This window comes from Schistocerca americana, chromosome 10 (assembly GCF_021461395.2).
Source record: "Schistocerca americana isolate TAMUIC-IGC-003095 chromosome 10, iqSchAmer2.1, whole genome shotgun sequence".
Classification (NCBI taxonomy): Eukaryota; Metazoa; Arthropoda; class Insecta; order Orthoptera; family Acrididae; genus Schistocerca; species Schistocerca americana.
The window spans coordinates 170,587,246-170,614,857 of NC_060128.1; the positions used below are offsets into that span (position 1 = coordinate 170,587,246).

The 27,612-nt window shown below is 39.1% G+C and overlaps 1 protein-coding gene across 4 annotated transcripts in view; it reads right to left on the reverse strand.

Moving 5' to 3' along the window:
- LOC124552730 (calcium-binding mitochondrial carrier protein Aralar1) overlaps positions 1-27,612 on the reverse strand; it is a 719,518-nt gene that overhangs the window by 83,904 nt on the left and 608,002 nt on the right. For all 4 annotated transcript variants that reach the window (XM_047127069.1, XM_047127068.1, XM_047127071.1 and 1 more), the window contains 4 exons: positions 21,087-21,226; positions 11,206-11,352; positions 5,187-5,328; positions 16-109 (listed from right to left, as the gene is read on the reverse strand). In XM_047127069.1, the coding sequence (XP_046983025.1) occupies positions 16-109; positions 5,187-5,328; positions 11,206-11,352; positions 21,087-21,226 (523 nt within the window). The remainder of the gene's footprint in view (positions 1-15; positions 110-5,186; positions 5,329-11,205; positions 11,353-21,086; positions 21,227-27,612) is intronic.

The window sequence follows — 27,612 nt, forward strand, 5'->3', positions numbered from 1 at the left end:
GTGAAAATAACTTACCCTGTTTGATGGAGGAGATCACAAAGCAAGAACAGGATGTCAACTTCAAGTGGTGTTATCTGAGACATCATTTGGGCAGAATGCAGAAACTCCTCTGCAACAGTAATGAAACAAAGGAGTAGTTAACTAATTACAAAGGTTACACCACATAAAAGGGCAGTCGTGGTCATAATAATGATAGGTAACACATATATTGGTGAATTATTAGGGAGAGATTGAGTTTGAGGTGAAAATTGTTTCTGATAGCTAAATACATCCTTTGCCAACTTTATAAAATCTCAGCTTTGAAAAATATTATATTATGCCACTTGCTTGTGGCTACTGGCATCTACTAACTGAAGAAAGAAAGAGGAGAGAGAAAGTTGTATTTGAAAGCTCTTATGAATTATTAATGTTTGGTCTAGCGTTGAAACTAATATTCTAAACATTTATGCAAGGAAGAGAAACAGTGCAACTGTACTAAAACCTAATGGTAAGAAGTCATAGTTAGCAGAGAGAGCAAGGCTAACACAAGACGTGTTCAAAAAGTAATGTAGCTTTGTCAGGAAGAAATATATTTATAGATTTGGAGGTACAGAACCCTAATTCCCTTCAAAGTAGTTTCCTTGGTAATGCACAGACTTCTCCCAGAACTCCTCCCTTTATTGGCAACACTTATGGAATTTGTCTTTTTGAATGGTGATCAGCTGGGTCTTCACATTCTGCAGGGTATCTTCTCCTGATGCAAATTGTGTTCCTCACAGAGGCACTTTCAGCTTGGAAAATAGACAAAAATCACACAGAGCCGTCTTGAGAACGTAGGGAGCCTGATTAATCAAGGAAACATTGTGTATGGCAAAGAAAGTCTGAATCAGATGTGCAGAATGGGAGGCTGTGTTATGGTGATGAAGCTGCCAAGTTTTTTCTGCCGACAAATCTTGACTTTTGTGCTCACCATCGTGAAGATGAAGAAGGATCTAGTTTGGCCTTATGGTGCATAGTTATGTTCCACCATCCTGGCCTTGACAATGCTGCGGACTTACTGTCTTTTTTTTTTTTTTTTTAAATCTCTGTGATGTTGGTTATATCCACTGCAATAACTGCACCTCTGCTTCTGGGTGGTACCCATAAACTTACATTTCATCACCTGACATTGTGGTGTTACAAGTGTTGGGATTATTTTTTACTTTGTCCACTATGTGATACACAGGTTTCAGATGGCATTGCTTCTCCTACATTGCCAGCAGTTTCGATATGAATTTTGTGGACACATTCCTCATTTGCAAATTGTTGGTCAAAACTGAAGCTACCAACGCAACACTTACCCCTATCTCCTCTGTTAAGTTCTCACACTGCGATACAATGGCCATTCATCATCAAATTGCACACTTGCTTACTAACATTGTTATTTACACTTGGTGTGGGTCTGCCTGAATGCGGTTCATTGTCCGCTGCTGTTTAGCCATGTAGTGCCACTCCTTTATCCACACGTTGCTCATACCATCGTTCCCAAAAGCCTGTTGGATCTTGGAAATGGTTTCCACTCTGGTATCACCATGTTTTTGCCAAAATTTGAGGCAATATTGTTGCTCAATTTGTTCCATCATGTTACCACTTACTGGAATCTGAATAGGCGATCACTACATGTCCTCTCTCATAGGCTGACTACCAGTGACTGACACTTTCTGCTGTCAAGAAAATTTCGCACCTGCACACTAATGTCCTGCCCCACATCTCCACTGAGAAAGTCTCCTACATTTCACTGGTTTACACCAGAAAGAACTATGATCAATACTTTTTTAATACACCTCGGGAAAGGTATTACACACTTTCTTTTTTTTGCAAACAGAACTGTTTAAATCACAGTGAGAAGTGATATGTATCTACATTATTTCTTAGGGATAAGGATTTGCAACTGTTTCTGGTCAATAGAAAACTGTATAACACAGCAAATGGCAACCATTAACTGTCACGAATAGTACACATTGCTCATATCTCGAAATATGCAAGTGCGCAGTATGTGTGTACAGTAATGTTTCAGCATTAAACTGTGTTCAAAGAGATGCTGAAACTGATGGTCTACAAAAAATTGAGAATTATAAGTTAATTTTTGTCTATTTGAGCAGCACATTGAAGACGAGGGAAACTTTTTCTCATACTGAGGCCCTGGAGGAATAGGTGTTAAAACACTGTAGAGTATGACCCCACTTCAGCACAAGGCAGACAGCCCATCAGCATACAGTAAGACAGACGACTGTATGGGACATTCTCCACAACAACACTTACTGCGACTATCTGTATCACTGACAATGTATGCACGCCTTATTAGCTACAGATTTGCCTCTGCATCGACTGTTTGGTTGCTGGTTTATCACATAAACCACTACCGTGCTGGGGTTTCTGATGTCCGTCCCATTCACAGATGAGACTGGCTGTATGAGGGGTGATATTGTCACCCTTCACAACATCCACCTGTGGGCTATGGAGAATCCCTGTTGTATGATGGGAGCGAAGCTGGTCCAGTCTGGATGTGTGCATCATGGGACCAGCCATTCTTCCACAATGCCTGCACTTTTTGTGGGTGATCCTACCTCCCCTGCTGGAAGACATGCCTTTGGTGACACGAATGGTAATGTGACTACTAAGTGATGGTACTCAAGCTCACTTCCACATTCCCATGTGGAGGCAACTAGAGAACATCTAACCCTGCCGATAGATCAGACACGGTAATCCAGTTCCGAGAGTGCACGGTGAGCAGTCACACTGAGGGATTAATGAAAGGATTGACGGATAATTTCTCTTTCTTTCAACTTTTACATTTCATGCATCTGGAACTGTGTCTCCATGTTAGAACCATGGCTGAGCCTCAGGTGGTGCAGCACCGGATGCTGCCAGAGAAGCAGCTACCCCACACTCAGTTCATGTGGGCTTTCACAGCAAACACTGGTGACCGTAGGGTGCTTTTATGTCAGTACTGCTAACCAAGGGGCATACCAAGTGCCCCTTGACTAGCCAATAAAATGGCCAGAAATGGTCACTTGGGGGTCACGGAGCTAACTGGCGAGAGTGCTTCAGTACCACTGGGTCAATCTCTTGCCTGTCAGCTCCCCCGCTCACTGGACGTGTTTTCTGGCTCCTCCACTTTTTCAGGCAATACATCCCTTTGCCTGTGGCAGCCCTCTGATACTGCAGAATGCAACACATCTGTGCCCCTTAGAGAATAGGTTTGGGGTCAATAAAACTTCACTTCTGAAGCCGCAAACCGTCTGGATCTGAATTTCTGCCAAGATTATCCTCACAACCCTATCGTGATGTAGGTTAAGATCCCAGGTATCACACACTGCAGGCATTCATCCTGGTGGGCCCTCACTTGCGAGTAATGGGAAAAAATAAAATAAAAATCCATAATTTTGTGTGTCCCTCAATAGTATTAAAAATGTTGCATTACATGGTCTGATTGTGTGGTGTAATGGACAGAATGACAGCTTCACATGTAGGAGGCTGTGGGTTCGAATTAGTGCATTAGGTGTTTTTTTTGTTTTTTTTTTGTTTTTTTGTTTTAAATGTCTATTGAAATGATTTTGATCATTATCTTTATTCAATTAATTGGTTCAGATCTAATTTTTTTATTCCATTCCTTTGTCACACAATTTTAACTACCATACGAATTTTGATTAATTTCATTTTTCTTTATATCATTCTTTTTTCTTTCAGAATTTTTGTGACTATAGGTTTAACTATATTTATCTATTATAATATTCAATTATTTCAAAAATTCAATCTATCAGTTAAAAAACAAAAGAAGAAATAATCCATTTATATTTGTGCAATGGTGTAAAAAGTATGTTTTTGTTAGCAGATGTGCAATTTTTTTTTTACATGGTAATGTCATACAAATATTTAAAACATAACCTAAATACTCATTACACTACAGAAAAAATAATGCAGATGAAAATTGAAATGAAAGACGGGTTTCTAAACAAAAACAAAATTCAAACAAAATGAGAAATAGATATAATGAACACAATAATGTGGACGAAAAAATAGGGTAATGAAACAAAAGGAATTCAATTGAAATTAATACATAAAATTAATTAAAAACACATGAACAAAGATTTCAAGTGGAAAAAGAATGATATAAAGAAAAAAGAAACAAATAGTAAAGTTCATATGGGGTTTAAAATTATGTGACAAAGGAATGGAATTACAAAATTACATTACATCAATTCTGGAAGATGAAATCTCGCAGCTATAACTGCGTTTTCAAAATCAATTTTGGGGTATATACGAGCTGTGATCAAGAAGTATTTTCCTTGAAGATGTTTTTTTTTCCATCAACATCAACTTTGTCCCCTTCAAAGTAACCCCCCTCAGATGTAATACACTTGTGACAGTGCTTTTTCCACTCTTAGAAGCACTTCTGGAACTCACTTCTTGTTGTGGTGTTCAGATGCTTCCACGATTCTGTTTTTATCTGATCAATGGTGGCAAAACAATGTTATTTCATGATTCTCTTCAGCCTCAGGAATAGAAAGACGTAGAATGTGGCGATGCCCACCGAATATGGTGGACAAGACAACATAACGGTTTTGTTTTTTGTCAAAAAATCACAAACAAGAACTGAGGTGCAAGAGGGAGCATTATTGTGATGCAATTTCCACTAGTGATTTTTCCACAGTTCTGGTCATTTTCTTTGGATTGCTTCAAGCAAACGGCACATAACTTCAAAGTAAAATTCCTAATTGTGTGACTGTAAGGCAAGAACTAATGATGCTCTATCCTATTGTAATTGAAGAAAACAATAAGAAGAACCTTCACATCTTATTGGACTTTCTTTTTTTGACTGCTCTTCAGGCAGTTTCCATTGGACAGTTGGGCCTCGGTTTCAACATCATACCCATATACCCATATTTCATCACCTGTTATAACAATCTTTAATTCTCATTACTTGATCACTCCTTGTACAAGACCAACCAGAAGTAGTTCTGTGATATTTGTTTCGAAAAAGGCAAAGCTGCATGCCCAATATAAAAGTAATGTGTGAATGAATTCATAATGAAAAAAATGTAGGCATACGCACTTCAAATTACTGTTGAGGTTCTGAGTAGCAATTGGTCTATTAGCTACAACTACGGTTGCAAAAACAGCAGCTCCGTACCTTTTGTACGGTTGCAAAAACAGCAGCTCCGTACCTTTTGTTACCTCCACATTGCGGTGTCCACCTGTCGCATTGAGATATATGCGCTTGATAAGTTCCATATTGTTTAATAGAGAATTGAAAGCCATGAAGAACGGGAAGCTAACTCGGTGACCACCACTGCCACCACCTGCAGCCTACAAACAGAGCAAAACAACAATCAATAAACTTTATTCAAAATCTAGATAACGCTGCTATTAACATTTTGAGGTCTGTGTGGCTAAGGTTGTTCAGCCAGCTGATACAGCACATTTTTCACAGTTTTTCTGAGCTTAGTATAGGAGGTTCTACTGTAAAGAATTTAGATCAATTTATTGCATTTGAAATCCGGGCCTTTTTTTCTATGAAATGCTCAAAAAAAAAAAAAAAAGAGAGAGAGAGAGAGAGAGAGAGAGAGATTTATATCAATGACAATTTTTTTTTATCTATTGAAATGAAAATGTGTTTTCGAAAACAAATTTTTTTCATCTTAATTTCTCTAACAGAGATAAGATTAGAATTTGTTGGTACTAAACGTTTGGAAATATGGTTTTCTTCATTGGAAATCGTTTAGTTATATTTGCTTTGGTGTGAGAAATTTTGATGCTTTCTGGAAAACAGAGCCCTATATCACAGTTTTCACAACAGTATCTGGTATCTCTCTTTGCCACTTTGCCAGAAATTTTGTGGCTTCTTTCTGCACAGACCATGCATCATCCCCTCTGGGCTCATTTTGACTTTTCTGAAGCTGGAATCGATCTACAAAAGCATCTTACACTGAGTCTATTTATAGGTGAATTGTTTTTGGATGGAAGCTGATTCAAGAAGACTACCTTCCTCCACCAAAGCCTCTGAAAATTCATTAATTAACTATTAGCAGGCCTCCACCTTTTATGTAAAACATACGAATTTGCAAGCACCATCTTGGGAGGGGGGGGTGGGGGGTAATCATTCTTCCACCACTTTATTGTAATCCAAACTGCAATCAGCTTTCATCTTCCCAATAAATCCTAGCTTCGTTCTGACATTGACACTTTACGCTGACATTCTATGTTTTATTATAAAAATAAGTACATCCCTAGTGACCTTCCATTTCACAAACAGCAAATGGGCTCCTCTATAAAACGAGTTCTTTTTTTTACAGTCTCCGGGCCACTAGATCTGTAGCAACCCTTTTCTATTTTTCATTATGTACTCACTGCCTTAGTTTTGTTTTTCCATTAATGATCGAGAAGATCCGGGCCAATGTAGCCTTTATTATAGAAACTTTCACAGAGACAGTTACCACATGCAAAATGATGTTATTAGCATTTGCCTGACTACCAGAATATATTTCACATTTTTAAAGGTACCTAATTCCACTTTTATGTAACATAAAAAAATTTATTATTTTTCACGTAGACCTTGAAATCCACTCTGCCATGAAAAGGCAAATTCCTTCATCTATAGTGTGATTTTCTGCTCGTTTGTACACTCTTTCAGTTTGTGTAACGAATCTACTGAAGATGTTCTCACCTCGTGAGTGGGATCATGCCTACCTTAATTTTTAAAAAATAAAAGTAGTATTATCTGTGAGACTTAAAATTCACAGGATTGACAGAAAACAATTGATTGGTGAATTTTCCTGCAAAGGAGATTTGCAGTATGGAATTTGTGGACCAATAGGTGGTCAATTTCAGTTTTCTAACTAGGAATTATGTAAAGACACACCAAAAAAGCTAAACACTTTACCAAGTTTCACAGTACCCCACTTATGCCAAACTGATTACCACTTGAGGTTTGCTATTGTATTTAGCTCGTTAATAGTTATTATGTCATAGCAATTTGTCTCTCATTTTACCATCTTCAGCAGTTTTCAAGAAAAAAGTAGGAAAACAATCAAACAGAGAAAAGTTCTGGTCAGTCTGAATGTGAATTCTGCACAATGCTTCAAGAACTTGAAGCTGTGGAGCAGTAGTGTCATCATCTGTCCACCCGCCAGTTGAAAGAGGCACACTGATAGATTGTGACGGGGGGATTTCTGATACAGTATCAATATAATCAGTTTCATCTTGAGGGCTCGCTGACACTTCATCATCAGACATGTCTTCTCCTTAGCATGAATCATAAAAATTAGCTTTCTGCTGTGCAACAGATGATACATGCACCTACAGAAAAAATTTAACAAAACAAGTAATTTACCATCACAGATTACAAAACTAGAACTTTGTTTATCACATTCTGAATCACTATTGTTAAAAACAAAACACTCTCATCATCATGTAAGGTCACTTTAAAGACAAATACAAAGTGTGAAGTCAACAACACAGACAATATTCGAGATCCAATGCTCCACGTGTGACCTCGTGAAGTGCTGCGCCTGGCAATGAGATGAATCTAACCGCCGCAAAGTAAGTAACACTCCTTTCCCGCCAATGCGAGTGTCAGGCTTTGCTAACTATTTTTTTCCATGGTAATACAGGCAACATAGAATAGCCTTATACAGATGACAGGTGTAAAAACAAACATTAACATACATTAACAGAGCTGGGAAATGTCTGACATACGTCCTACATAACTAGTCTTTTTAGAGTAAATCCATATGACGTAGGAGCTATATTGGTCACCACTACAATATTGAAATTAGTGAAATTACCAGAGACATTGATGGGCTGCCCAGTACCAACATTGTAAGAGTGTAATTCTCAGTAGAGCCAGTGAACATATATATAAATAAAACTGGACTATTAGGCCTTTATTTTTTTGCGAGAAATGAGATGACACGAAGTCGCACAAAATGGTACAAACGCAACAGACTACCTGTAAAACAAATGGGCACTGAACACATTATACATGTAATGGATATAACAGGTTTACGGATATGGATGTTTTACCAATTCGCGTGAACTAATCTCGATGCTTCCTTCCTGCACAATACTGCATACTGCAAAAACTGAAAAATCATTCTACTTGTGCTTTGTTTCTATCATTCCACACTGCTCCTAATTCAGCAACAATCTCTTATCTGAAAGACTTTTGTAATTAGTGAAAATTCCTTTCAATAGTTATGAAAGGATACATCACTATTCACTGTAAAGTTGACAATTTAAGTTCCAGACAGGCACAACAAAGAGACTGTTACACGTTAAGCTTTCGACCACAGCCTCTTCCAGAAAAGAAAAGCACGCACGTGCCCACCCGCCCACACACCCACACCCAACCCACACCCACACCCACACACAAAAACAGGCACATGTCATGCACGCATGATCGCTATCTCCTGCCACCCCTTACACATATTGTGTATTACCTGTCTCTCCCTACAGCTTACCGCAATCCTTCTCAGGATTTCGAACATCTTGCATCATTTTACATTGTCAAACGCTGTTTCAAGGTCGACAAAACCTATGAACATGTCTTGATTTTTCTTTAGTCTTGCTTCCATAATCATCTGCAACATCATAATTGCCTCTCTGGTGCCTTTACCCTTCCTGAAGTCAAACTGATCCACATCTAACACATCCTCAATTTTCTTTTTCATTCTTCTGTATATTATTCTTGTAAGCAACTTTGATGCATGATCTGTTACGGATTGTGCGATACTTCTCGCACTTGTCAGTTCTTGCAGTCTTCAGAATTGTGTGGATGATATTTTTCCAAAATTCAGGCGGTATATCGCCAGACTCATACATTCTACACACCAGCATGAATAGTCATTTTGTTGCCACTTCGCTCCAATGATTCTAGATATTCTGATGGAAAGTTATCTGTCCTTTCAGCCTTATTTGATCTGAAGTCCTCCAAAGCTATTTTACATTATAATTCTAATGCTGGACCCCCTACCTCTTTTTAATGCATTCCTGTCTCCTCTTCTATCATATCAAGCAAATATCCCCCCTCATAGAGGCCTTCAATGCCCTCCTTCCACCTACCCACTCTCTCTTCTGCATTTAACAGTGGTATTCTCATTGCACTCTGAACATTACTGCCCTTGCTTTTAATTTAACTGAAGATAATTTTGACTTTCCTATATGCTGAGTTAGTCCTGACAATCATTTCTTTTTCAATTTCTTCACATTTTTCTTGCAGCCATTTCATCTTTGCTTACCTGCACTTCCTTTTTATCTCATTTTTCAGAGACTTTTATTTCTGTATTCCAAAATTTTCCTGAACATTTTTGTACTTCATTCTTTCATCAATCAACCGAAGTATTTCTTCTGTTACCCACGGTTTTTTTGCAATTACCTTCTATGTACCTATGTTTTTCTTTCCAACTTCTGTGATTGCCATTTTAGAGATGTCCATATCTCTTCAACTGTATTGCCTACTGACCTATTCCTCATTGCTGTATCTACAGCCTTTGAGAACTTAAAGCGCACCTTGTCATTCTTTAGTACTTACGTATCCCACTTCTTTGCTTATTGATTCTTCCTTACTAGTCTCTTAAAACTTCTACATACTCTTCATCACTACTGAATTGTGATCTGAGTCTTTATCTACTCCTGGGTAAGCCTTGCAAACCAGTATCTGATTTCAGAATCTCTGCCTTACGATGATATAATCTAACTGAAACCTTCCCGTATCACCCGGCCTTCTCCAAGTGTACCACCTCCTCTTGTGATTCTTCAACAGAGTATTCGCTATTACTAGCTGAAATTTATACAGAACTCAACCTTTCTCCTCTTTCATTCCCTGTACCAAGCCAATATTCTCCTGTAACCTTTCCTTCTACTCCTTCCCCTACAACAGCATTCCAGTCCCCCATGACTATTAGAAAATTATCTCCCTTTACATACTGTGTTACCCTTTCAATATCCTCATACACCTTCTCTACCTCTTGATCTTCAGTTTGCAATGTAGGCATGTATACCTGAACTATTGTTGTCTGTGTTGGTTTGCTGTCGAATTTGATAAGAACAAACCTTCCACTGAACTGTTCAAAATAACACACTCTCTGCCTTACCTTCCTATTCATAACGAATCCTACTCCCATTATACAATTATCTGCTGCTGTTGATATTACGCTATACTCATCTGACCAGAAACCCTCGTCTTATTTCCATTTCACTTCACTGACCCCTACTACATCTAGAGTGAGCCTTTGCATTTCCTTTTCAGATTTTCTTGCTTGCCTACCACATTCAAGCTTCTGACATTCAACGCCCTTTCATTGAGTATTCAATCTTTTTCTCATGGTCACCTCCCCCCTTGGCAGACACCTCTCAGAGATCCAAGTGGGGGACTATTCCAGAATCTTTTGCCAATGGAGAGATCATTACAACGCTTTTTCAGTTACAGGCCACATGTCCTGCAGATACACATTATGTGTCTTTCACGCAGTGGTTTCCATTGGCTTCCGCATCCTCATGGTGTTTATCATTGCCGATTTTTCCACCTTTAAGGGCAGATTCCCACTCCAAGGACAAGTGTGTGCCCTGAACCTGTGTCTGCTCCTCTGCCCTCTCTGAAAGGACCATTGGCAGAATGAGGGTAACTTTTTATGCTGGACGTCTTTGGCTGGCAATGCTGATTATTAATCAAAATTTAAGCTGTGAGAGATTTTGAACACGGGAGAGATGATGTTTTGATTACTAATCAAAGACACAACCCCTAGATCATGGGTGCAGAGCCTACTGCCCCCAAACCCTCTACTGAACAGTTTCCACCCCTCTCACTTATAACCTCCTTCCAATTCATGTCCCTTCACCCTCATTGTGTGCTGCTTTCTACTAACACACCCATCAGTTTCTCCCCCATAATTTTTGATGTTCCAACCGAGACCTTCCATTGTTTAAAATTCCTCTCAGCTTTACTATGCTCTTTAGGAGTCACAGTCACAATCACAACCACCCCCCACCCCCCAAAACTGTTCTACATCTCTCGAGTTCAAAGAGTTCACAAATGATTCAAGAGTGCTACTATGATAAGTAACCAGAGTATTATAAATAAATGATATCTAAAATTTTCAATTAGAAGCACTACACAGTATTTTTGGAAGCATCATAGCAACATGGGAAAAGCATCATGGCATCTTGGGAAAACAAAAGCTTACTTACTGCAACAAGATTCGCCCGAACTTCTCTAGTTAATAAATGGCTTTTAATGTTGATCATTATATCCTGGAAATCAAGTGCGGAGATAAATCCAGTTCCATTCTTGTCATACCGACGGAATGCTTCTACTGCATACTCTTCATGGAAGTCCTGACAAACAAATCAAACAACAAGTGTTATAGCACAATATTTAAATTTAGAAAGATGCAGGAAGAAGTGAGAAACAGTTTGCATGAAAAATTTTGTCAATGCTGGACACCACTGACAGTTAATTCACAATGTGTCATAAAAATATATAGATATGATAATGGGTAGTACTGGCGGAACAAAAATAATTCAAGGAAACTATCATGGCAGGAAGTGAAACAGACCATAAAAAATGACAGAGGCAATGATAAAGCTGGCAGGGCGATTCGGATTGCATATCAACAGTTTGAAGACCAAAGTAATGAAAACAGGAGAACACAGAGTCCACGGTAAATCTATAGTCCAATTAAAATTATTTGATAGTTGACATCTATCACTTGCCATTACAGTGTTGCTACATTGGCTGCCAGCTACCACTTCATTATAGGCAACATATAGAAACATGGAGGGTCACTTCACAAATGCTGTTAATTTGTAATGCACAGCAGTGTTGGAATGTACCGCTGCGAGGTATGATGGAAATGCACGGTCCTCTGTACGCAGCTAATTTTAAGTTACTGAACTGCAGATGGCGATGCGATGCATTTTGAATTTAAATTGGCATCCTAACCTAACCACAACCTCAACATGTGCAATGTACCCAAGAAAATGGCAGTCAATGATCCGCAGAATAACTAAAATTACGATCTCTTTGCTAACAGCAGCTAAAGATAATCTCTATGAGCAAACTCAAGACAGAAAAATTTTAGTTTCAGCGCTAAAAGCAAACTGTAATTTCTCACTGTCATTCACTGGTTAGCTGAAACTATCCTCACAATGGATACATGAGCTACTGTGTTACCAATCAGTGAGCAGTCCCCGTTAGCACTTGGTTGCAAACTGTAGGCAACACAGGCAGATTTCAAGTGATAAAAGTATGGTAGGAGAAATAATTAAAGCAAATAAAAATGTCAATATGATGATGAAAATGACAGGAAATCATCAGACATAAAAAATTACATTTAAAACAATTAATTGAATAAAAACAATAATTGGTCTTTTGATCAGATTTAGAAATAAAAATATTCCAATGCATTCAACAAGATTTGAACCTACAATCTTCGGCATATGAAGTTTAGTGGACAACCCCTGTGCCACTAGAGTACACTGTTAACAGACATGTATTTATGACTCTGGTGACAAAGTTGCAATGATGAATTGGGCCTTCAAAACTTCGGCTGCACACAGTGTCACGTGAAACATATCTTAATGTAAGCCGATTATAATAACTGTACATGTGACGCTGAACCACATCTTAAGCGAAAGGATCCAGTAATGTTTGCTTATTGTTGTGTATGAAACCAGTGTATTTAGTTAGCATTATTTGTTTGTGTGTGTGTGTGTGTGTGTGTGTGTGTGTGTGTGTGTGTGTGTGATGAAATATGAAATGAAAGGTTCACACCTAGGATGCGGGATGTTGTGGCAGTATGGCAACAGCGAATGGTTCGGGAATGACGCAGAGTGCTCTGATTGGAGGAAACCAGCTTCAATGTGTGAAGTGTTAACTATCAAGTAATTTTAATCAGACTATAACTCCACAAGGAAAGAAACTTGAACAATTAAACTCCTTGATTTACTTACGCAGCAGGCCTAATGCAGATGGAAGCTGTACTGGAGAAATAAGGAGAAAGACAGCATAACGAAAGATATCGATTACAAACACAAGGATCACTTACAACAAGAGCAATAGGAATTGAGATAAGAAAAAGATTTATATTTGAAATTCTTTATTTGCAGTGTATTTATACAATGCTCAGGAAATCTAATATTAAGGAAAATACAGTAGATATATTTGGACAACCAAATCTATCTGTGGAGAATGAATGGTTCAGAATTTGAACACAATAAGCCTCCTTAAACACAATGCACGACAGAAAAAGTGAGGCAGCCAAATACAAGGCTGGCTCTCAAAGCAAAACAGCCACCAAATCATTAGTGCTGTTCATGTTTAGTGGTTGCTACCAGGTCTGATACGGTATATAAGGAGCATGAACAGTGATAGACAATGGTGATCACTGTGAAGGACATGGAGATCCCATTTACTCGTGTCATACAGCATTGGCAGCACCTGACAGAATTTGAAAGTGGACTCACTGAGGCTCTCCATTTGGCCAGCTGGTCGAAATATACCACTTGCAGATTTTGGGGAATTCACATGGGACAGTGGTCCGAAATTTGACTGCATATGTACATGAGGGCAGGTATACTCATCATCAAGGTCCCAGTTGACCACGTCTGACCACCAAGCACACTGTAATCCATTCACATCTGCAACTGCCATTAGAGAACAGTAATAGACACCGTATAACATTTAAAGCCATACCACACTATTTATCAGAGACTAACAGCAGCCAAAAAATAATCAGAGTTCTGCACTACCCCAGACAAGCACTGTTGGTGTGAATGGCACAGACTTGCTCACATGTCATATCCTTCCAATGTTTTGGAGAAACAAATTGGTGTTTATTACTCATGATGTCATGAAGTGGGAAGCCATCAAGTACGACTTCAAATCATTGCTGGTAGTGATTTGAGGAACTCTGACACCAAAACAATATGTCACCGTCATCCAGTGTTCTCACGTGTTACCTCTCAGTATCGTGGTACCATTTCTCAACAGGAAAATACTACTCTACACATGTTTCTCCATAAACAGTGTGCATAATGTTGAGAAATACACGTGGCCAACAAGATCCCCAGATCGATCCCCAAGGGTAGACGTGTGGGATCAAGTTGGATGTCAACACTGTTCCAGTGCCAGTACATCAAGGACCAGTTACAATAGCTGTGGGCCAGCTTGCCTCAAGAGAGGCTACATCAGCCATATGACACCCTTCCCAACCAAATCAGTGCACACATCTCGGCCAGAGGGACTGCAATGTCATACTACCAAGTTCTCTGTAAATTTATTTGATTTTGTAATCAATGAAATAAATCACATACTGTCTCAACCCAAGAAATAGTTTCATTTTATTTCTCCCCTCCACCTCCTCTTCTGAGGGCTTCACTTTTCTTTCTTTCTTTCTTTTTTTTGTTAGGCACTGTATATCAGATATAGGAATACAAACTGTCAGATACACTGAGAGAAGCAGATGTGAAAGAACATATTACAGAGATGCTTCAGGAACTCAAATGGGAACTCCGGAGGGAAGGCAACATTCTTTTTGAGGAACACTATTGAGAAAATTTAGAATACTGGCATATGAAGCTGACTGCAGAATGATTTTACTGCCATCAACATATATTTCAGTTAAGGATCACGAAGATAAGATACGAGAAATTAAGGGGTCATACGGAGGCATATAGGCAGTAGTTTTTCCCTTGTCCTGATAGCAAGCGGAACAGGAAAGAAAATTTTGAAAAGTCCGTGCAAAGTCCGAGAGATGGCACCACCGGCGCGAATCGAGGTCATGTTTGGTTAAGAGCATCTTTGGAAAGAATGCACACCAAATTTCAGCCATATTCGTGAATTTCTTTGTGTTTGGCATTCGTGTGAATCAAGGAAGTCGAATGATTGTCAAAAAAACTGACAAAAAAGAATCTTGTGTCATGATTAAACATTACTTTATGAAAGGAAAAACGCCTCAGGAGACTAAAGAGAAGCTTGATAAACATTATGGTGACTCTGCACCTTTGATTAGAACAGTTTATAAGTGGTTTCAAAATTTTCGGAGTGGCCATATGAACACAAGTAATGCTGAACGTTCTGGACGCCCTGTGGAGGTTACGACTCCAGAAATCATTGATAAAATCCATGATATGGTGATGGATGACAGAAGAGTTAAGGTGCATGAGATTGCTAGTGCTGTGGGCATCTTGAATGAATGTGTACATAATATTTTGCATTAGCATTTGGACGTCAGAAAGCTATCCGCAAGATGGGTTCCGCGATTGCTCATGCTTTACCAAAAACAGAATCGTGTGAAGTGTTGCAAGGATGGTTTGCACCTCTTCAGGAAGAACCCGCAGGACTTTTAAGCGTCATTTCGTCACTGTGGATGAAACTTGGATACATTACTATACTCCTGAGGCCAGACAACAATCTAAACAATGGGTTACCAAGGGAGAATCTGCACCAAAATACACGAAAACGATTCCTTCGCCCAGAAAGGTTATGGCGACTGTCTTTTGGGAATTGCAAGGGACAATCCTCATCGACTATCTGGAAAAGGGTAAAACTATTACAGGTGCATATTATTCATCGTTATTGGACCGTTTCAAAACTGAGCTACAAGAAAAACGCCAGCGACTGGACTGCAAAAAAGTTCTTTTCCATCACGACAATGCACCTGCACACACCTCAGCAGTTGTGGTCACAAAATTAATGGAAATAGGATTCCAACTCATTTCACATCCCCCCTATTCTCCAGACTTGGCTCCCTTGGACTACTATTTGCTCCCCAATTTGTAGAAATGGCTGGCAGGACAAAGATTTTATTCAAACTAGGTCGTGATTGCAGCAACTAATAGCTATTTTGCAGACTTTGACAATTCCTATTATTTAGAAGGGATCAACAAATTAGAAAAGTGTTGGACAAAGTATGTAAGTCTAAAAGAAGGCTATGTCGAAAAATAAAAAAGGTTTATCCCAAACACGTAAGTAGTTTTTATTTTTGCACGGACTTTTCAAACGGCCCTCGTAGTATTCAGGACACCCACTGCCAAGCACCATTTGGTGGCTTATGGAGTACGTAAGCAGATGTAGCTGTACATACGAAAAAATGTGAGGGAAGGGATATCCTACTACAGAGTAAAGGAAACAGCGAGCGTGAGATCATCATGGAGAACAAGCTCCAGCTGAAACCTCTCCTTTGACAGATCTATATATGATGGTGAGGATGATGTAATAAAGAAAATGTGGAAAGCCAACAACCAAAGTTGATTGATGGTGGTGCAGAAACACACACAACAGTACAAAAATTGTTTCGGCTTTCTTGTTACTAATATCTCTTTCTCTCTCTAACAACACACACACACACACACACACACACACACAGTGTACGTGCTTGTATAACATTTGATTTGTGACTGCAGCAACAGTACCACTACAGTCGTGGGTTGGTGTATTTGAGTGTCCATGCAATTGTTTGTGTATGTTTATGCAACAGAGAGTGTGATAACAAGAAATTTCTGCATAGTTTAACACATTGTTAATTAACAATCAGCTGAACATTAGTTATTGCCATTCCTCTTTGGATTTTCAATTACTGTACCACATACATAGTTAATACAAGAAGAATTTAATATCTTTTCACTTATTTCTTTAAATAAAACTATTAAATAATACTTTTACTGAGCATAGGTTCTCATCTGAGAATTAACATAACTGTCTACTCAAAAATATGCCAATAATTTTAAGCTACAGGTATGTAAAAATGTAACACCAAAAATACTTTTGATTTTTTGAGTTATTTCCTTTCAGAAAGGATGTGAGAGGACGGCACAACATGGTCAGATAAATAATGTGCCTGCTTTGTCTTTGTGATCACTCAATACTGCCATGTAATAAGGACAAAATCAGGATTTAATAGATAACTCGCATTCATCTGATCTTCACATCAGTTTTATTCTTGGTAAGAGCTTAATATAAAGCATGACACAGAAAGCACTCTCTTTAAATGTATTTTTAAAGATCACGTGTGCTCTTCACTTTCTTACGTCACTGCAAATGAAAAGTCATCAACCACCAAATTGCTACTAACCATCCAGAGATTTTTCTCCAACATGTGGATCCTGTCAAGCCCTAAATAAGAAGATAATTACAAAAGTTGGGCCATTTGGTAGAACACAGCTTCGTTATTCTCTAATGGGATTAAATTACTTTTTGTTAAGTCCCACAGTGCTCAGAGCCATTTGAGCCATTAAATTACTTTTAAGCCAAGACACCAGTGAGCAAGACTACCAAGATTCCAAAAGGTCTAAACAAAATTCACTTACTAAATAGAATTATTAGTTTATTTTTCATGACAAAATTATTATAGCATCAAAAATCGTTTACTTGATAACTGTGTCCACGGACATTAAATACTGGTTGAATAAAGACATGTTTCTGCTGAGGCTGTAGTGTTATGTAATACTTTTATTTGTTACTGGCCAATTTTAATCTCATGGTAGTTATCAAGCATTTGCCTATTAACGTAAAATGAAGAAATGTGAATCAAACACTTAACATTACATATAAAGAGGCTTTTGGAGATGACAAAAGCAGCTTATGAATATCAAGAGCTCAGATGGAAAACCTGTCTTAAGCAAACAAGGGAAAGCAGAAAGGAGTACACAGAGGGTCTATGTAAGAAAGATGAATTTGAAGGCAATAGTATCGCAAGGGAAAAGGACCTTTTGAGAACTGTTAGCCTTGAGAGAGCCAGCCATGACAAAACACCTCCGTCTGGTGTGAAAAATGTATGAGGCAGGAGAAATACCCTCAGACTTCAAGAAGGATGTAATAATTCCAATTCCAAAGAAAGCAGGTGCTGACAGGCATGAATATTACCGAACTTTCAGTTTAATAATACATGGTTACAAAATACTAACACAAATTTTTTTTTATAGAAGAGTGGAAAAACTGGTACAAGCCAATGTTGGCGGAGATGACTTTGGATTCCGGAGAAATGTGAGAACATGCGAGGCAATATTGATCCTACGACTTCTCGCAGAATATTGGTTACGGAAAGACAAACCAGCATTTATAGACATAGAGAAATCTATCGACAGTGTTGACTGGGATATTCTCTTTGAAATTCTGAAGGTAGCAGGGGTAAAATACAGGAAGCGAAAACCTGTTTACAATTTGTACATAAACCAGATGGCTGTTATAAAGAGTCGAGGGGCATTAATGGGAAGCAGTGGTTGAGAAGGGAATAAGACAGTGTTTCAGCCTACCCTCGATGTTATTCAATCTATACATTGAGCAAGCAGTAAAGAAAACAAAAGAAAATCCAGGAAAAAGAAATGGAAACTTTGAAGTTTGCTAAAGACATTGTAATTCTGTCTGAGACAGCAAATGACTTGGAAGAGCAGTTTTAACAGAATGGACAGTGCCTTGAAAGGAGGATATTAGATTAGCAAACAAGACACTTGAAGTAGTAGATGAGGTCTGCTATTTGGGCCGCAAAATAACTAGCCTAATGATGCCCGAAGTAAAGAATGTAAAATGCAGAACAGCAATGACAAAAAAAGGATTTCTGAAGAAGAGAACTTTGTTAACATTAAATACAGATTTAAATGTTAGAAAGTCTTTTCTGGAAGTATTTGTAAGATGTATAGTATAGTATAGTACAGTATACTAGTATAGTATGGAAGCAAAATATGGACAACAAACAGTTTAGTAAGAATAAAATAGAAGCTTCTGAAGTATCACGCTACAGGAGAATGCTGAAGATCAGATGGTACATCACATAACCAATAAGGAGTAGGAGAGTTGGGGAGAAAAGAAACTTATGGCAGAATGTGACTAGAAAAACAGATCGGTTGACAGAACACATGCTGAGATATCAAAGGGTCACCAGTTTAGTATTAAAAGGAAGTGTGGAGTGTAAAAATCATAGAGGCAGACCAAGAGATGAAAACAGTGCAGATTCAGAAGGGTATAAGTCGCAGTAGTTATCCAGAGATGAAGAAACTTGCACAGGATGGAGTAGCATGGGGAGCTGCATAAAACCAGTCTTCGGACTGAAGGCAACCAAAACATAACAAACAACAACAACAAAGAAATCCTAGTTACATAGTTTCAATTAATACATTGATAATAACATTAAAACATGTTGTTGATTTTATTTTTTGACTTCACATACAGTCTACAAATAGAAAAGATACGCTCACTTCCACGTAAGTAATACATTTTTAATGTTATTTACAACATATTACTTGAGACTTTGTAACTAAAATTAATCTTTAAATATAAACCATGTGTTTGATCATGTTTGTCCATTTTGTGTTAATAGGCAAATGGCTGATTATGACCATGAGATTGAATTGGCCAACAGCGAATAAAAATTTCACATGAAACCTCTGGGGAAACTTGTCCTTATTTAAGTACAGCACCATTCTCCAAAAGCAGGCACATCACTTTAAAGTGTCTGAACCAAACTGCAGGCAAAATCTGCAGTACTTTGGTGTGATCTACACCATCATCAATGGACTACTGGTCTTTATAAGATCATTTGTCTTTCATTACTTCTTGTTCCTGTCTCCAATTCAGGGGTCTTCCACTACAATGCACAGTTCATTTTCAGCCAACTGCCAGTTTGAAAGTACATCCAAACATTTAATATACTTTGCAGTAGGCACAAAAGGTGTCACACATGTGCTGCCTTCCAAGATGAGACAACCACTGGTTGTCAGTTCTTGAAGCTGTCTTTGATTCCCAAACAACTTATTGGTGCCTGAAGTAGTTAAATCTTATGTCAAGTGATGTATTGGTGTTTGAAATGTGTAGTAAGAAAAGTTACAAGAGTAGAAGTCTATCGTACCTGAGAAAATGTGACCACTGTAGACATAGGATCCAATTCCATTGTTGGGAGTATAGGAGTACTAAGAAGGTAACCATTTTTCAACACTCCTTTTTACCAATTTAACTGGCAAATAAAACTATGCAAACAGTAAAATCTGCAGAAAAATTGTACACTAATAGTTTCCTAGCACTGTTGATTTGTTAATATTTTTTCTGAATTTACCACTTGGATTTCTTTCTGTTCCTCACTGTGTAAACTAATTTGTTCAATTTCCAGAGAACACTTAATGTGTCACTTTGAAAGTGTACTTGTCAACATGGTTCTTACCACGATATTCTAATTGAACACATTCATTCCATTGCAGATGCACTCTTACTGTTTATAGACTATTCCCTTCCCCTTATAATTTTATTTTTTTACTGTGTGGCTTGATGGCACAGGGGCTAAATGTCAAACTACAAATACACTGGTCTGGTGTTTCATCCCAGTCAGTACTAGGACTTTTTTGTCTTCCTTATTGCTTCTTCCATCTCTAACAATGTTTTGCTAATATGGAAGATACCAAGTTGCACCAAGGTTTGGAGTCTATATCAATCTGCAAGTCCCATGCAACTGGCTGGTTGAGTCAGTATCCAACAGTCAGAGGAAGGCAACATCATACCACATCCATTAGAACCATGCCTCGTAAAGCACTGCAGTTTCCAAGCTCTTATAGGTACTCTTGCATGAGTGAAATACATATTCAGTATTAATGAGTTACTATAAATTACTGTAGCAGATAAGAATTATTGTGAATAAGTTTCCCATGTCTAAAAATGTATGTCACACTTAAATATAATAGAGGGAAACATTCCACGTGGGAAAAATATATCTAAAAACAAAGATGGTCTAACTTACCAAACAAAAGTGTTGGTATGTTGATAGCGACACTAACAAACACAAACACATGCACAAAATTCAAGCTTTTGCAACCCACAGTTGCTTCATCAGGAAAAAGGGAAGGAGAGGGAAAGACGAAAGGATGTGGGTTTTAAGGGAGAGGGTAAGGAGTCATTCCAATCCCGAGAGCGGAAAGACTTACCTTAGGGGGGAAAAAAGGACAGCTATACACTCGCGCACACACACACAAATCCATCCGCACGTATACAGGCACAAACAGACACATATCATATATGAGTCACAAAAAATTTTCCAATACCACAGTAATGAAAATGAAAATATGATAAATGCAAAAAATATACTTACATGCAAGAACTGGCTGAACTCAGTATAACTGACAAGCCTCTTCTTATCCTTTCCGAAGTACAGTTTCACAAAGTCACCATCCATGTTGAATGGCAGCTTCTGGAGCAGCACTGTCTTTTTCATCACCTCAACGAACTCATCTGCAAACAGCAATGCAAATATCTGAGCATTTACTACATACTACAAGCCACTTAAATAAAAAAAAAAACTACCAATCTTGTGATATTGGTGTGCTTTGTACAAAGACAGAACAGAACAAATAGTTTTTTCTAACAAACTATTCAGGCTGTGTGCCATCCAAAAGCAACTGAAAAACTTTTATTACAAAATAGGCAACACACACTGAAAAACCAAAACAACATACACCGAAAAACCAACACTGCCTACTGCAAGACGAAATTAGAAGAAACATGATGCGGCCTAATAACCCAGAAGATTTTAACTTCAAGATGAATATCACTTGTGGCCACGAGAAGCATTAAGGAAAGACCACTGCTTGACACTTGCTAAGGAACAACTGCCAACTGCTAAGAACAAGCAACCAATGACTGTAAAAGGAATGTAGAGGGGGTGGAATTGCTAAGCAAAAGCAGGCTGGTGGTTGTAGATGGATGGCCACATCGCAAGAGGATTGATACGTTGCCATAGTGGCAAAATGGAACAAACAGTCCATTCCTAGGTAGATCGCTACAGACATTCCAATCGATAGCGGTACACGTGTGTCTGACAAAACTACTTTGTGGTGATTAAATCAGGCTGGTTTGTATACTCAGCCTGTTAAATGCCTCGCACTTCAACCGTGCCATCGACAAGAAAGAGTTCGTTGGTGTCGGGGGCATGTCGGTTCGGGGTCAGCAACAGTCCAGAGTGACGTTCTGTGACAAACGCCGCTTTGATGTAGCGGGTGATTCTGGCCACCAATTAGTGTGGAGGGAGAGGGGAACATGTTACACACCACAGAATATTCACGAATGTCATTGGTATGGTCTACATGTCGCGGTGTGGGCGGCATTATGCACAATGACTGAACACTGCTGCATGTGTCTGCATGAGATGCTGTTACAGCACAACGGTATTGCAGGGATATTATTCTGGATCGTGTCTGTCTGTTTAAAGATGTGGAAGGTCCCGACTTTCTGTTTATAGAAGACAATTCGCACCCACTCGTGACCTCGGACGTGTCTGACACGAAGTGATTACATTGAACCTGCATACTTCCCGGACCTAAACTGCATAGAGCATGCTTGGGATGCTCTTGGCAGATGAGTGTGTCAACTAAAACCCACTTCACTTCAAAACTGTGCAAGAACTGAAAACCACCATGGGAGAGAGATGGGACAATTTCCCCCAGACTCCTCAACAGTTTGGTAGTCAGCATGGATAACATGTGTAAAATGCGCATTAGTGCCAGAGGAAACATATTCCTTACTGAGAGTCCTTTATGTTTGGAGCTGTCCTCTGTCAAACATGTTTGTTACTCTATTTTCCCATGTGGTGCAACATGTATTATATTTCATTATAAATATACCACTCTACCTATACTACGTATGTACCATGTTTCATGTCGTCCATCACTGCTATAATCACTCACACATGAGCATTGTCTCTGGCTGCCAGCCAGAGTGAGTGAGTTGTGTATAGTGAGTAGCAATCTATCCTCCTCGCAATACTGTCACCTGTATAGAAACCCATGTAACCATAAGCTTCTGATTAAACTAAAAATATCTAGTTAATTGTCTGGATGGATGAAGTTTTAAAAATGCTACAAAAATTACGGTATGCTTGCAGCTGTATGTTACATCCTTTCAGTGCTCTGGAAGTACAGTAACTGACAAAAAAAGTGAAGCACGCAGAAGGGACAGAAGAAACAAAATGACACTCTACAGATTGAAAATTGTGACAATTTTACAAAGAACTTGCCAGTATGAAACCATTTATCAGTGTACCGTTGTACCCACTCTGGTCTGAATGCATGGGCTGGTTCAATTGGGAAGAGCATCTCAAAGTTGTTGCATCCGTTCCTGAGACAAGCTGGCCCCCATCTGCTCTAACTGGTCCACGACACCTTGGATATAATCCAGTCAATGAAGGAACATTAGAGAAAATATATCTTGTAGTTGCAAATTTTTATACAGTGGCAGGAGCGAGTGCCATAAACCACAGACTAAAATTCCTGGTCAGTCAGTCGTGACTGTTAGGGTGGGTGTGCATTTAGAGGTAACTTTATTTCTGTTTTTCATCAATAACATGAAAACAGCAGCTTACAGCCAAAATTATTTGCTGTTCAAAATTAATGTACATTTTCTATAAAAAAAATGTGCTATTCATTGCTTCTCTAGGACTAATACACAGTCCAGTCACACTAACATGACCACCCTCTACATTCAGTGTGAACGTGCAATAACCAATCACTGACACCAAGCGGTGGTACTAGTAGTGGAGAGGATATGAAGTGCGTCGGGGGCGGCACGGAAAACATTCAGTGCAGTCGTCGTTGTAATGTGAAAACTGAGCAACGTATTTGACGTCCGAAAGGCCTTTAAGAAATGGCTACATTTGGGAACTGTTTACATGCTGCCACAGTTCACGTATACTGTGGATGACAGAATGGCGCTACTGAAAAACAGTGCCGATGTAACTGACACACTGTGGGTCGTAGATGACAAGGGAGAATGACCACTGCAGAGATGTATACAGGCAGACAGATGTACAACTGTTGAGCATCTGATCACCCAGATGAAGCCAGGGGCTACCAAATGTGTCATCTCAATGACCGATCCGCGAACATTGCTGGGTATGGGCCTCCGTAGCACGCACGTGGTTCATGCACCAATGCCGACTGCTCTTTGTCAGCAATGAAGGCTGGAATTTGCACATCAATGCTGCAACGGGACGTCCACTGAGAGGCAATTGATGGCCTTTTCAGATGAATCCATTTTATGCTCCATTGGACGATTGGCCATTGTTGTGCATGGCATGAAATGTCTGAAAGCAAACACCCTGCAACAATTATCAGAGCACTATGGTCTGGCAAATATTTTCATGGCATCCCCTGGGTGATTTCATCATTCAGGTAGGCAAAATGAATCAACACAGGCACGCATCTATCCTTCGAAACAAGCCCACCCCTACATGTAGTTAGTTTTTCCTCGGCACGATGGCATCTACCCACAGGGCAGTGCAACATGTCACACAGCTCACATGTACATCTGCGATTCAAAGAGTGCCAGGATACTCCCTTGGCCACTATTCTCCCCAGATTTAAATCCACTCAAGAACTTGTGGGAGCACCTTGATAGGTCTTATAACTGCCACGGATCCTCAACTGAGAAACCTATCGCAGCTGGCCACAGCATTGGAGTTGGCCTGGTTCCACATCCTTGTCAGTACCTTCCAGAACACCACTGACACGCTTCCTGCACATCTCACACTGTAAAAGGTGATTATTCAAGCTTTTGACGGGTGCCACATTAGTGTGACTGGACAGTGCAGTTTCTGTGTTCGGGGAGATGGAAAAATCAACACTTACGACAGATTGTTTTAATGTTATAAAATTAATCTTTATTTTAAATGGAGTGGGTTAAGAACGAATATTAAATGGGTGTACCAAGTCTGTAGGGTGGGGCACGGAAATACTCCTACTTTCAAGACTACATTGCGAACACAGAGGAGTTGCTGGAAGAGTAGAGATGGGCTCTAATGATGCAGGAGTAATGGAAGTTTCTGGTAGTTTAACTGTCAGTTGTAAGCATGGCTCGGTTAAACTGAACAATACATTTTTGTCACCACAACCTATTTTTTCCACACCAGTCTTTTGTTGTAGTGCAGTTCTGGAAGTGTTAACATGCAGAATATGCTTTCTTGGAGTTGTGAGAACCCTACGACAATTCACGAGAGCATTTTACACAATTAAAAATGTCAGCCTGGCTTGTGTGCGATAAGTAGTGCAAGCCTTTATTTTTTTGAGGAGTATAACCAAGCTGTTACCTTCTGTTCAACATGATCCAACAATTTTTTGAACCACAAATTCAATTAATGGATTTGGGTCATGTCAGCAGGATGGTGCCACAGCTCATATTGCTAGAAATTCTACTACTTCACCTCCCAGTACGGTGACTTTGCATGGCCTGCACATGCACCAGATTTAAATCCACGAGAGTACTTTTTATATGGTTACCCCAAGAGTGAGGTGTATAAACATCAACCCAGGACAGCATGCAATAAACCTTGTAGTAGGCTGCACTCTGCAAAATATGCTTCACAGAGTCTTGCAGAACTTCAGAAACTGACTGCAGCAGTACATTAACAACGAGACATCACTTGCAAGACCTACTGTTTAAAACCTTATGAAAGTATCTCCCAGTTATACCCTACTGATGCCAAAAACTAAATTTGTTCTATCACGTTATTTTTTTAAATTAACATTTGGAGTTAGGCATACTTCCTACCCCACCTTGTAAATGCAGCAGTCATTTAAAGGGATAAATTGTATTCTAGGGGTATAACAGGATGGTGGGGAGGGCACTGAAGATAGAAGCATCAGTGAAGGCCACAAAGTGCTTTAACACTGTAAGGGATTACAGGCATGAGCTACTGATGATATTAATGAAAGAAAAACGTATGGACATATTCTATAAATCTCTGCAAATTGTTCTGCACTGCTAGAGGGGAAACTGATTTCTAGTTGCTGCAGTGTTCCTTTGGGAAAGGCAATTTCTCTCCTTTTCAGTTTACAGAAAGAGTATACCTGCCTAACATTTGCTGCACAGTTCGTTTATGTGAGTAGACAAAAAACTTCACTCAAATCATATTTGTTAAGTGGAGTTATTTTCAGTTTATTAAGTGAGTTTTTATTGCAGTTGTTAAGTGAGCTATTATTTAATAAAAATCTCAACAGCGGCGCAATGGTTAAGAACCTATCCCAAGTGTAACATGCTGTCAATACGCATGCAACAATGTCGATTTCATAGTTTCCACGATAGATAGGCTACTTTTCACAGCATGAGGGGTATCAAATTCATCACCCCCAGCTTCATCTCTTCCAACATCTGAAGTCTTACAGGCTTAAACTGAACTGGTTCCCTCTACAACAGTAGTAGGTCATGCAGGTAGAAAGGAACTTCAGATACGTCAACATAAGCCAAGTAATGGAATGCAGTAGATTATTGTTCTCAAATTGTACACGATTAGTCCCATTTGAAGCGTCACATCTGATGCTGAGTATTACAGCATGAAGTATTGTAAGTGATAAACTTCCTTTCCTTTCATCATTTTGTGGGACGTCACTGACAAAAGATTTTGAAAAGATTTGAAATTATTTATAAGGTATGTTGGAAGTTGCCAGTGCTCTCATTCTCAAATAATGGGTGAATGAAGTCTGAGTATCCTCCGCTTTCAGTTGCGCTGCTACAAGACAAACACATTGCTTCTAACTGTAATGCTTGTCTTACTGCATTAAACTTTTAACACAAGATTGTACCTCTTAATGAGTAGATTATGACAATTTTAAATTCAGTCAATAATTAAGCAAAGTACGAAGAATCAACTTTTTGTTGCCCCTGAAAGCTATCATATAGATAATATGCAACTGGTACCGGTTTCTGTGAGAGTTGTTTAGTAACACAGGTTGCGCTTTTTCTGTCCCCTGCAATGCGAAAACCATTAGCCCTGGAGAAAAGATGAATAGGGTTACCTTTGTAGGAAATTTATTGTAATTCAATTTTGTAGTATGAAAGGTTTTTGCCAGAAGCTGTTGTTTTCAAGTTATTCCAGAAAAACATAAAAAGAGACCTCTAAATGCATCTCCATCCTTATTCTTGCAATCCAATGATGAGAAATTTAATATGTTGTTCATGGCACCCTATCTTACCACAGAACGTAAATTTGTGACTACACAAATTTTTCCCCCATTCAATCTTTTTGGTCTTCTTTGACTGGGCTAATACTGGCACTGTGATAAGAGTTGCCAGCCAAGTTGGTCCATGGACGTATCAGGGCATCTTGCTGGGCACAAGAGTACCTACACATCATGTAGTCAGTTCATTGAGACATGCGTCATGTGGACGAGCATTGTCCTGTTGAAAACTGGTACCACAATTATGCCACCTGAGAGGTAATGCACGACGTCCACGAAGTACTGTTGTGCCGACCGAGTTCCCTCAATTGCTACCAGCCACGACCTGAAATACCCGATGGCTTCCCACACCATGAAGCCAGGTATAACACTGCTTTGCCCCTCCAAATTCACTGGAAGAATAGGACTCGAGTCCACGTCACCGCCATACTCACTGACAATGCTCGTCTGGGGTACCGCACAACTGTAATTCATCACGTTACACGATGCAGTACTAAGCATCGACAGTCTACGGTTCTGTCACAGCACCACCCCAAGAGCAGCCATTTGTGTTGTGGTGTTAATAGTAGCTTACACATGGAATGGTGATTACCTGGTCTGGATGCATTATAGCACGAACAGCGGAAGTACGTCATAAACTTTTTTCCTTTCATCTTTTTGTAGGGGCATCAC